We start from the raw sequence: 11,734 nt of genomic DNA, 5'->3' as shown, positions 1-11,734 counted from the left end.
TTTAATTTTCTTTATGCAGGTAAACTGCAAACGATCAATAGTTTCTCTTTTAGAAATAGATAGGGGGATTTTCACTTCAATCAGTGTAGGCAATCTTTGCTTACCAGGATACTTTAGACAATCTTTCCACAATCTATTGTTAAAAACTGCAGCAGAGCATCTCAATGCTAACTAAAGACAATATCCTCAATTTATCGACACATTAAAAAGCGTATGATGAGTTGCATAAAAAACAATAGACATTACCCTTTCTTTTTCATGTAAAATATGATGCAAGAAAAGAAAAGTTCTGCAGAGCTACAGCGAAGCAAGGTTAAACTAATGACCCGAACAGAATCGTACAGCCTTGACAGAGAAGAATACTTTATTATACGCAGCACTTGATAAAATAAACTCTTTAGAGCAACATCCTTTTCATATAACTCAGTTGTCACACTGTTCTCCACGCAATATAAGGTAGCAGTAGTCAAGGTTTCAAAACAGGCACAGCTAGAGCACAATACTGGCGCCTGGCATGTCTTCCAAGGCCAGGAACCGATTCAGTTTGAACTCAAAGTCGATGGGACGTTTGCTGGGAGGTCTGTAGTTAACTCTCATTGTTGAGCTCAGGTAAGGAATGAGCGCACAGTTCTCTTCAAACAAGGCCAGCTTCTTTCTGTACTTTTGTCTGGTGTAGTCCGTGCTCTTGTGATTGAAAGCTGTAAAATACGAAATTTGATTCCTTAGTTGGATAAGATATTACCAAAGCGACAGTTAGTAGATTGATAAAACAGTACTTAACGTCCATACCGTCATCCTTATGTTTAAGCAATTCATGGTATTCTGTTTTGACCTACCTTTCAGGTAGAAGGCCACATAGAGGAGTGCTGATCTTTGTATACTGATGAAGGGATACTTTGGTTTGAGACACCCAACAGCTGTCATGGCCTTGATGACTGCTACTGCCACACCCTATAAAAATACAGGTGTAACATGAAACAGGGCAGATGTCAAAGATTCACTGTAGACGGCACTGCAGAATACCCAGATGTTTTTCTGATGTCTTGAGTGTGTGTGAGTGTGTGACCTGTTCCATGTAGCCCAACATTGGAAGGGAGGTGAGGGGTACAGGCTCACACAGAGGAGGAACTTTACTGGGCAGCTTCTGGTCCCAGTACGTTTCAGGACTCCTTGACAGAAAAAAAACAACAACCTTCAATCAATAGACCTATACTTGACATGGCCACATAACACTACAGTGTCTTTAATAAAAGTGGTCGAAAGACTTGCAAATGACTGAAATGATGAAACATGGACTACGTAAAAAATCAGACATCTGCTTACCTCAAAAACTTGTCCTGTTTCTGCTTTGTCTCAAGAATGTAGATCTGCTCTCTGTATTCCACAGCATATTCCATCTTTCCTCGAACCAGAGCTTCATACCTACGGAGAAATAAACTTCTCTTTGTTTTGATTCTTAGAAAATGTATTCTCAAGATATCACTACAAGAGCCTAATCATGTATGTGTCAGAATTAGCTTTCTCTATTGAGTTGGAACTTGAGGAGAACATATGCTTACAAGACAGTGAGTAAGAGCTAGAGTTAGATGTGAAAGGAATGCGTACCTTTGCTTTCCATCCAGATAAGTGACCGGGCAGAAACCCTTCAACTCAACTTGCTGTGGGAACCTGTTCTTCACCTGACTCTCAGTTAGTTTTCTTGGCAGCAGGTGGGGTTGTGGGAGAGTGTGTGGGCAGCCAGGAGTCACAAACTCATCTGGAGTGATCAGGAACCGCTGCGGTTTAGAAAGGGACAGAAACATCAGCCACAGTTAACATAATTCATACAGCTATTATTAATGTCACTGTCATCATCTTTGTTTTTTCTTTATCCAGCACAATTGTCTGAAAAGATGAAAAGTAGCTCAAATTGCCTTGAGTGTGCAAGTATATCTTAATAACGTAGCTGCAACTTACTGACCTCTAAATGGTCCTTGCCACACATCCTGTAATACTGTCCACCGTACTCAGCAGCGTGAGTTAAGGCTGCAGTTTCGGAGCAGTCCACCAGGTGATGATGTAGAGCCATGCAGACTGGGCAATACTGTTGAAACTCTCCAAGTCGATATTGCAGCTCCCTGGGCGTGATGCACAGTCTGTTGATGCAGGCCGCTTTCCCTGCAAAATTCAAATGCATGGGGAGGAAGTAACACTTGTCATCTTAAGAGTGACCTTGTTTTTTCCTCACATTTTATTTGTCTATTTAAAAATAATTTCTCTCTTTTTGAAAAACTTCTCTTTTTCCTTTTCCTGTTTGGTTTCATTCACAAGTGTCCAGTACTTACTGTTTTTTGTCCTCTCCAGGTAGCTGTGGATATACTTCATGCTGATGCTGACCTCCTGTAGAATCATGTTCCAGATCCACCATTTGCTCTTCAAGCCATCGAGAATAATCCAGTTCTGATATTGTTTCTGGAAGTGTTGCCTCACATGTTTCACCTCCTGCTTGTAACAGGAGTTGCGAATGTGGAGGATCTCAGAGCTGTCGTGCATCAGGTGGGCCCTGCAGTCGAAGGACATTGTCTTACATTAGCTTTGAAGGCTTGTGATTTTAAACTGCTTACAGAAAAAAAGATGTGCTATTGCTGTGTATTCTCTGACTTGTAGGGCTTCATCTTTTCCACAAGGCCTCTCTTCAGCACCTCCACTGTATCTAGCTCCAACTCAACAACTATCATGGGGATGATACTTCGAGACCCCATCAGCTCTGCCTGCTTAAGTGTACTTGGAAAACCATCCAACACGTACCTGGAATGCCAAACAAGTAAATATCATCTCAACAAAAACACCTTCACACGGGAATAACAACAGGTGCAGATTTCTCGACAGTCATGACCCAGAATTTCGTCATTTGGCTTTAATAACAATAAACAGATAAATGGAACACGGCCCCATCTTACCCTTGAGTGCTGCAGACCAGGCTCATGAGCGCCACCTCCAGACACTGAATGACCAGTTCATCAGGCACAACAAGACCCTTGGAGAGATGCTTTTTCATCTGGACAGCTAGATCAGTGTGCTCCTGGGTGTTAAGCACCGTGCGCATAACACTGCCGATCGACAGCCAGGCCAAGCCATATTTCTGAGCAAACATCTGTGCCACTGAAGAGAAACAGCAAAGGTAGAAAATTCAAGACTCAGAATGGAAGAAAGAAAGATTGAGGGAAAGAGAGCTCTTATGAGTCTTACCAGTAGTTTTTCCAGATTTGGGTGGTCCAACAACCGCAATTTTCAAAGGCAGGGATGGGGCGGGCTTCTGTTGTCTAAGGTACTTCAAGGGGTTGAGCATAAATGTGTAACGGTTTTCCCTAGATGCAAAGAAGTAGATATACTGATGGAGGATCAGGGGATATGTGGTATTTAGAGGCCACTGCAGAGGCTGGATCAAACCTCTCTCTTTGTATTGCTGTAGAAGGGGGACGCGTGTGGATAAGACAATATGTTACGATTAACATGTCAGCAGAGGAGAGACAAGCTGTACTGGTATTTGTACTTGTGGTACTTCAGCGTAAATTATGCCCACCTTAATGGGGTCCCAGCAGCCAAAGGCACTGTGGAGTTTGTAGGAGGAGAGCAGCAGCTTATTTGCCAGGCTGTATGAGATTGGGTAGCATTTTTGGAAGATTGACTCCCTGTTGGTCAGCAGAGGCTGGATTTTCTGAAGCATCTGTTGCTGCACGATCCGGGGCTTCCGAGATGCACTGATTGACATATTGGGTATGTTTTGTTCACTCAACAGCTCCTGATGATAAACAAAGCAGAATATATTAGGTGAAAAGGACAATATAACCACATTAACCACGTGTCTCTGTAAAAGTCAAATTATGTGTTCTTGAAATCAGATTATAAAACGTTTGCATGTCAGTAAGTATCTGGGCCTTCCCAGTTAATGTCCTTCGTTTTGTGTATTTGTACCATCACAGGAGCAAGGTTGTTTTCATCCGTCGTGAAACGCTCTTCTATCTCCGCCTCAAGCCTCTCAGATGCTGCCTCCTCAGTTTCCTCATCCTCCATCTCTTCGTTATCCTCTTCTAAAGGAAACTCCTCCTCCAGCATGGCCTCTATCTCATCCTCAGTGTTGTCCACAGTTTCATCCTCTTCTTCGTCTTCCTCATCCTGTTGATACATGAACCGATTGGTTAGGGGATTGGAGCTAGGAAGGGTGTGGTCAGCAGTGATGAAGAGGGAATGACAGTGTTCATGATGTGTTTGCTTACCCTGGTTTCGGCTGCCTTCGTGCGTTGCTCTGCCATCATTTCAGCTCTTCTCCTGGAAATATTCTCCTCCTATACCAAAAAGATAGCTATAATTGTGCCTGATGCTCATGCCAGCTTGTACGGGAATCATTCTACAATGTTGTCACTCTCCTACCCGTTTTTTCTGACGTAGATCACGAAGGAGGTTCAGCTGTGTTTTGTGCTGGTCGCGCCGCTCACGCCATTTCTCCAGGCATGTGGGCAACAAGCGCTTCTGAACATCCGAGGCTTCCACCGCCATGATTACCACAAGGTCGGGGAAAAGCTGCTGCTGCAACATGTACTGCACTTCCTCGGGATTGTGAGGGAAGCCCTCCAGAATAAAACCTGTAGACCTGCAAGGTGGAGTATGTTCAGGTCAACACAGGTGTTAACAAAAGTACAAAAAACACATTATGTAAAGAAATATTTGGGGAAAATTACCTTTTTGCTTTCTTGCTAAGACTGATAACTCTCGTGTTTGTATGGTAACAATTTAGCCACCACCAGCAGTCAGTCAACTTGGCTTGACACAAAACCTTTTTACACTTTAGTTCTTGTGCTGATTAGACAAACAGTTTTAGAGGCATGTCTAGTTGCTTTGTGGTATCCACCTTCTTATCAAATTGCCAGCAAGACAGCAGATAAGTGCCTTTCCCAAAATGACAAACTTTACTCTTTTAAGGAGGGCAGAAGTGTGTGTGTGTGTGTGTGTGTGTGTGTTCAATTACATGTATGGTTCTTCTTTCCAGAATGGTCTGATAACCATATTCAGGATACGTGGACTCAGTGGCTCTCCATCAGACAGATAAGCTTTGATGTCCTTTTCCTCATCAGTCAGTACTTCCTGCTGTAAACACACAAATAATCGTTCACCATATTTTTAGGTAACATAATATTGGAAATCCTGCCACAGAGAAAATTCATCGAATTAACCTCCATGTCATTAATGCTGGCAGACGTATCCTCCATCTCCTCCTCTCCCCTAGCTTCCTTTATCAGGGCCTCCAAGTCATCAGGAGACTCCTCTGCAGAATATGCCTCATCAGCATAAGGTATCCTCCTCTTCGTCTTGGCCTTGATGAGCATTTGGACCTGCTCCCTGAACTGAATATGGAAGATTCCAAGCTGCTTGGCGAGCCACTCTCCATTAGTGGTCTTGCCTGACCCTCGGGGGCCAAGCAAAAACATCCGCAGGGCAGGAGGCTTGTAGAGGAGAGGATAAAAAACTTGTTAGAAATGTATTTCTCCTTCCTATGACTTTTTCTTTTCCTTCTCACATCAGCTTGTACCTTGAGAGGCCCAGTCTGTGCGACAAACTGCACAGGGTTTTGGAGGAAGCAGTCCCTGGCTTGCTGGCTTGAGAAGCAGAAGATCTTCTCACGGTACTTGGCTGCAATTTCATCCTTGCAAGGCCACAGGACATTGTGGTTTTTTAATGCCACAGGGCAGAAATGACGGGTATCACCTAATAATCTCTTGGCTGCTATGTGCCCCTGCTGTTATTGAGATAAAGAAGATGCTGTTATGGTTTGTTATGTCATTAATTGTAAAAAAGGAGTAATCTTTTATTTCTTCAGATAAAATAGGATCATCAATCTGTAGTTTATAAAGACAAAAAGTCACTAACTGCAGTGTCAAAGTTAAAAGACTTCTTTGTTTACTGACTTCATCCTCCTCCTCTGCTGCGTCATTGTCATTGCTGCCTTCGTCAGCTCTCTCCAGCTCAGCTAAGGCCTCCATATCCTCTGTCTCCTCATCCAGGTCAACCGCTGACATCTCCCAGGAGACATACTGAAAGGGTTCTACAGATCATGCAAGTGAATCAGATTGAATTATGAGTTTTTCTTTTCTTACATTATGACAAAAATCATTCAGATCATCATTCTTAAAATCTTTGTTTTGAGAACATCATTGTATTGGTTTATTAACATAAGATGAAATGAATTAAATTACGTTAAATAAAAACGCTTTAAACAAGAGTTGCAGAGATGTTTTCCCTTGCAGAGTTTCTCATCTTTGATGTAATTTCTTGTGATAAATAATTTTCTAATTACTGTAAATGATAAGTATGTTATTTAAGAAAAGCCACAGATAATTAATGAATGCAATTGTTAGTGAGCCAAAAGTTACAGAGATGTTTGTCTGAATACCCCTTGCTCAAGATGAAACAATAAAAACACCATGAACACTTTAAAATAAGTAATATGTATGTTATAAACTTACATGAAACCTGACTGTCGATTTTGACTAATGAAAGGACATTAAGGTGTAACCACACTTGTGGTGTAACAAAAAACTATGTTTATACTACAAATCATAGTTTTACAGGGTTAGACTCACTCTCTATATGAAGGATCATCTCTTGAAGCAGGTCCTCTGGGCTTTTACTGCCAATCTCCAGCACTGAGTGTGCGACAGGTAGAGCAGGCTGCATTTGCTCCCATTCGTTCACAAACTGTTGCAGTTGTTGTTTATAGTTATTCATCTCCGGGCCGTCTGGATAACCTGACTCCCAATGATCAGGTAGTACCACAGCTTGAGCAACACAGAGGGTAGAAGAGGATAGAGAGTGTAAGGACAGAGGGAAAATGTTTTGTAAATTCAATGCTGCCTTGAAAGCTCTGACATACTGCACTTATATGCCGAATTTGCTTCTTAATGACAAAGGGGATATTTCCCATTTTGTTCATTAAATGAAAATAACTCACTGGTGGTGTTAGATTGTTCAGCATTTTCTACAAAGGACAACAAATGATGCTTTTAAAACAATGCAGGACAAGTTCTTCTGGTTCCAGGTAGCTTTAGTGAATTGAGGCGGATTTAGGTGGACATGCAGACTGTACCTTCGTTTTCTTCGACAACTGTCTCCAGATTTGTTTGTGTATCAGCAGGCGGGGCCTCAACCTTTGATTCTTGCACCCTCTGGTTTCTAAAATTGAGAACACAACAACAATAGCTACATAAATAATCCATTCCAGATATAACAGCTCAAAAAATTGTAGATGCACCTGCACTCACAAGGCCTGTTTCTCCTTCTCAGAGGGTTCCTCCTGCAACCTCTTGATTACTGCTTTGTCCACGCTCTCCTTGTTCATCTCATACAATCTCTTCAAAACTGTTCAACACATTAAAATAAAACATGACAACTGACAACTAAGTATACACTAAAGTCTATATTCTTAAAATAAAACAACTTGCGATGCATTGTTTCTGTGTCTCGTACCCCGATTTCCATCACTGTCTCTGAGACAGAATAGGATGTCTGGCATGTTTCCAGCTTGCTGTAAGGCATTCATTTGGGAGATGTTCTTGGGAAAGTTATCAAGCACCCAGCCAGTCCTGACATCTGCATCAGTGTCAGCCTCTTCCATCTGTAATATCAGAATTATTAGCAGCACCACGGCAAAATGTTTATAGATGTCCCTATGTCAAATGGCAACATTTTTGTTGAATACAGTCAACGGTTTCTTACAAATACATTCAGTAGATCAAAAAAAGTGTATTAGAACAGTCAAAAACGAATAGAGGATAGTTAGGTATGCTGAATAGTAGTGCATTTGTGTATGTGCAAATATTCTGATCATTTAGGACAAAACAGCCGGTGTAAATGCAGCTGCCACATTTCAGATCTTTTGACATACCTCTTTTATGCGTGTCTTCAGTACCTCAGCATACAGGCCAAAGGGGGATGCACTGATATGTTTGGCTTCTTCCAACGCAGTGAGCACCATGGCCTTTACCTCTGGATGATCCTCAGTCACTGAGAACAGCAGAAAACATTTGCACACATGTAGAGTGCCATATAATCTCTGACACTGAGGTTCAAAACTCTGGGACACAGCATAGCATGACCAGACTAACATTTGTGATATGTACACTATACTGTAATATGAATGGGATTAATACATCTGTGTTTGTGCACGAGAGACCAAAAATGCAAAGAAGATATTTTGACATCTTACCTTCTCCAGAACTTGTTTCATCTGATGAAATAAAATATCAGAACATTAATTCTGTGTATGACAATTCACATGTTCAGAAAATACAAAACATTCTTTAAACTACATGGCATTTTGAAGGCCTTACGTGCACTCTGTAATGGTAAAAAAAAAAAAAACTTGCCTGAGTTCTGTCCACCATCCTGCTCAATCTTCATCTTGATTTTCTCTATAGCGACCTGTGTTGTCTCCTCTTTTACTTTGTTAAGCCACTCCTCTTTACCTTTGGCCAGAACTGGCTTCACCAAAACCTCCATATCAAGAACCAACGCGTTGTGGTGTTGAGCTAGAAGCTGACATAACGTGCTCGTCCCTGCCTGTGGAGGTCCAATGATGGCAACTCTGCAAGGAGGCCTGGGCATTGGAGGAAGTAAGTACCGTCGTGGGTTTGTGATGAACTTCTGGTAGGCCTCCTCAGATGAGAGGATGTAAAGTTTGTCCTGGAAGCTGCACAGATATTAAAAACTGAGATGGCATGTTCACCCATTTTCTCCTGAAGCTATTCAAGAGATTATTCATGTAGCCATAGTCTAAAGAAGATCACTCACCCCACACACAATTCAGGCTTCCCAGGAATGACCTTGCCTTCCCTCAGAGCAACAGGACAAGTTCGGCCCCAGCGACTCCTTCTCCATCTAAAGCCAGGGGCCACTGTCCGGGAGGAGGACATAACTCTCAGCAATTCCTCCTGGAAAAAAGGTGGACCCAGGATAAAACTACTTATGGTTAAATTAGGAATTGATTCAGTGGCAGCCTTTGTTTAAAGCTAATATGAAGGTTGTTTGGAATACTGGTGTTTTCTATGCATTCACATTACTGATTGTGATTTATAATAAAATATGAATATGATCATTAATGGCAGACCCCGTCAATTTCCGCTGGAAATTCTTCATCATCAGGCTGGTGAAGGAGAACCGGAAGAGAGACACCCTTAATTGCCATGGATCCAAGACGGGACATTACAGTCTAGAGACAAAACAGTCAACAAATTTAAGCCAATCCACAGATTACAGAAGTAATTTGACATATGTACCTTTTGGCTAACAAATGCTGCTGTCCCTAGCTGAAAATGTACAATAGTGCCAAAAAGAAAAAAATTCAACCAACTAATGATATCCCTTGTCTTTACCGAGTGCAGCTCTTCAGGTGTGTTGTTTCCATCCAGCTCCAGCAGATAGAGTGGGTTATGGTCTGTCATGTAGTCCTGATACAATATCAATTAACCTACAAATTACTGGCTTTAAAAACAATAATCAGAGCAATCACAACCATTTTAAATTCATTATGTGGCTGCGAATAATTCAAAGAAAAAGATTGTAATTTTTACTGTGTAAGACATGGATACACTTCATTTTAGATGATTAACCTAATTCATAAGCTATGTGTGTTTATTTCATTTCTTAATTAATGTGCAAGTCACTCAGAATTGTAAACTCACCTCTAGTGGTCTGAGCATGGTATCCTTGTACATGTTGATTCTAAGAAAAACATTCCTGGCTAACTTCTCTGGAGTCCACACCATCTGGACAGTAATATCCTGTTGCTGCTCCTCTTCTGCAGTCTGCAAGCAAAACAACTGATTAGTGTAACAGAAAATCTTGACTTGACAACTTTCAGGTTTAAAATTGAAGGTTGTGATAAAAAAAAAAACATGATGAGATGGAGGAATGCAGTAAATAATGATAACCCTCTACTAAACATTCAAATACAATCAAAATCAAATTACTCTAACACTAATGACAGCAAGAGGTGTTTTCCTTGAGTCATACCTGATCGTCTTCATCATTTACTTCCTCTTCCTCATCCTTGTTCTCTTTCTTTTTGTGAAACACCTCCTTATGCTGCCACTTGTCCCTGCTGTACAGCTGCCCTGTCTCTGGGTGCTGCTTCAGACCAGACAGCCTATCCACCAGATCCTTGTCTGCACACTGTGGAAGATAGGAGTGTTAAATTCACCATCAAACCAAACTGTTGATTTTCAGATCTTTATCAATGACCTTTCAAAATACATACGTTTAAATGGTCCATTTAACAACAACATAAAAATCTGTTGCTGCTTCAAGACAAAAATGTAAATAGAGGATGTGTTGATAAACCTTGATGTTGATGACGAAATCGGGTGTTAGTTTGAGGTTTTTGATCAGCTCAATCTGCTCATGAATCTTCATACACTCTTCTGATAGGGACGGCAGGCAGCTCAGTACATATCCTGTATAATAACACATGTTTTATCGAGTACAAGCAGTAGCAAAGCTCCCACAGTGGTGTTGTTAATGACAGCACATGATCACCTAGGTGAACCCGATGACCTTTGAGCTACACAATTTACCATAATGCTCCACATCTGGTGAGTAAAGCCTGTCAAGAATCAGCTGGAGCACCTTTTCTTCTGGTATACTTCTCCCCTCGGACAAGATATTCAAGAGCTGAAATGGTCAAAGAACAGTATACAATATATTTAGAAAACACATGATATGTGGCGGGGACAGTTAACTTTTGTGTCCTATGAGACAGATTTGTTACTCACCTCTTCACCCTGCCTTGTTTTATTTTCAATATTTGTGTTGAGAAGATCTGTATCTGAAATATTACAAAAGCTGGATAAGAAACATCTGAATAAATTTGGACAAAGACCAGAGATACAGCACTCGTAGATACAACACCCTGCACTTACCATCAACTAAGATACACTTCCACGATTGTGCAATTTCTTTGGCCAAGGTGGATTTTCCAACACCCTGCCACAAAGAATAACAAGAAAACTGACATGGAGTTTCTGGGTCACATGAGATGAAATTAATTTGGGGGGGGGGGGGGGGCGAAGTGCTAGTGTCAAGAAAGTACCGGTTTTCCAACTATGATGAAGCAGGTGGGTTTGGCAAGAAGAGTCTCTCTCTCAGCTTCATCTTCAATGAGGTTGTCAACTAAACCGTCTGTTTTAGGGAGAATTAAATGTGATGAACAGAAGAACTTAGTTGTCAAAGTTTCCTGTAGCCTGTGTGACAACCTAGCATAACTTTAGTTTAACGTTAATTTACCAGTAATTCCAATATAGACGTGTATTAGTCATAGATGAATGCTGATATATTGTACCAAAGGTTTACTTACCGTTTCTTTGGGGCATTGTTTCGTCCATTTTTACCTGTTAAAACTTGTTATCATCGTCTGTTTACTAGCGTTAGCTACCTTAAGTAGCTAGCCTAACGATACGTTAGCTCTACACTAAGCAGTGTTACCATAGCAACTAACAAACTGAGGCGAGACGGTTTGAATTTCCACACTGTAGTTAGTTACGCCACACTAATTGGCCACTTTATGGCTTGAAAGTAGTTTAAATGTGTGCTTTGTCTAATTTATAAGCAGTTATAAACATCCATACCCATTTGCGAGTAAAAAGACACAAATACAAAGACGAGCACGCAATGCGTCTATTATGAATCGCATTGTCAGTCCTTCGAG

General features: G+C 41.2%; 1 protein-coding gene across 5 annotated transcripts; it reads right to left on the bottom strand.

Moving 5' to 3' along the window:
• Positions 1–346: 346 nt before the first annotated feature.
• ak9 (adenylate kinase 9) lies at positions 347–11,734 on the bottom strand. Of its 5 annotated transcripts, none has more exons than XM_030405627.1 (37): positions 11,384–11,733; positions 11,120–11,208; positions 10,950–11,013; positions 10,803–10,855; positions 10,605–10,701; positions 10,372–10,484; positions 10,045–10,203; positions 9,714–9,836; positions 9,405–9,479; positions 9,140–9,241; positions 8,824–8,963; positions 8,400–8,722; positions 8,240–8,260; positions 7,919–8,037; positions 7,501–7,648; positions 7,296–7,392; positions 7,121–7,206; positions 6,986–7,012; positions 6,618–6,812; positions 5,943–6,079; positions 5,567–5,773; positions 5,211–5,480; positions 5,006–5,124; positions 4,411–4,630; positions 4,257–4,325; positions 3,955–4,155; positions 3,563–3,781; positions 3,229–3,445; positions 2,940–3,141; positions 2,641–2,787; positions 2,325–2,542; positions 1,961–2,157; positions 1,606–1,775; positions 1,324–1,422; positions 1,067–1,169; positions 837–951; positions 347–698 (listed from the first exon to the last, which is right to left on the bottom strand). In XM_030405627.1, the coding sequence occupies exons 1-37, from the start codon at positions 11,409–11,411 to the stop codon at positions 490–492; spliced, it is 5,178 nt and encodes a 1,725-aa protein (XP_030261487.1). In that variant the 5' UTR covers positions 11,412–11,733; the 3' UTR covers positions 347–489. The 5 variants fall into 5 exon arrangements, with proteins under 5 accessions (XP_030261487.1, XP_030261492.1, XP_030261489.1 ...); XM_030405628.1 differs by having other exon boundaries at positions 490–698; positions 5,006–5,121; positions 11,384–11,734; XM_030405632.1 differs by lacking the exon at positions 9,405–9,479 and having other exon boundaries at positions 11,384–11,734.

The sequence above is a fragment of the Sparus aurata genome, chromosome 22 (genome assembly GCF_900880675.1).
Source record: "Sparus aurata chromosome 22, fSpaAur1.1, whole genome shotgun sequence".
NCBI classification, from domain to species: Eukaryota; Metazoa; Chordata; class Actinopteri; order Spariformes; family Sparidae; genus Sparus; species Sparus aurata.
Note: the sequence above shows the minus strand (reverse complement) of the source record. Positions and strands in the feature narration are given on the sequence as shown.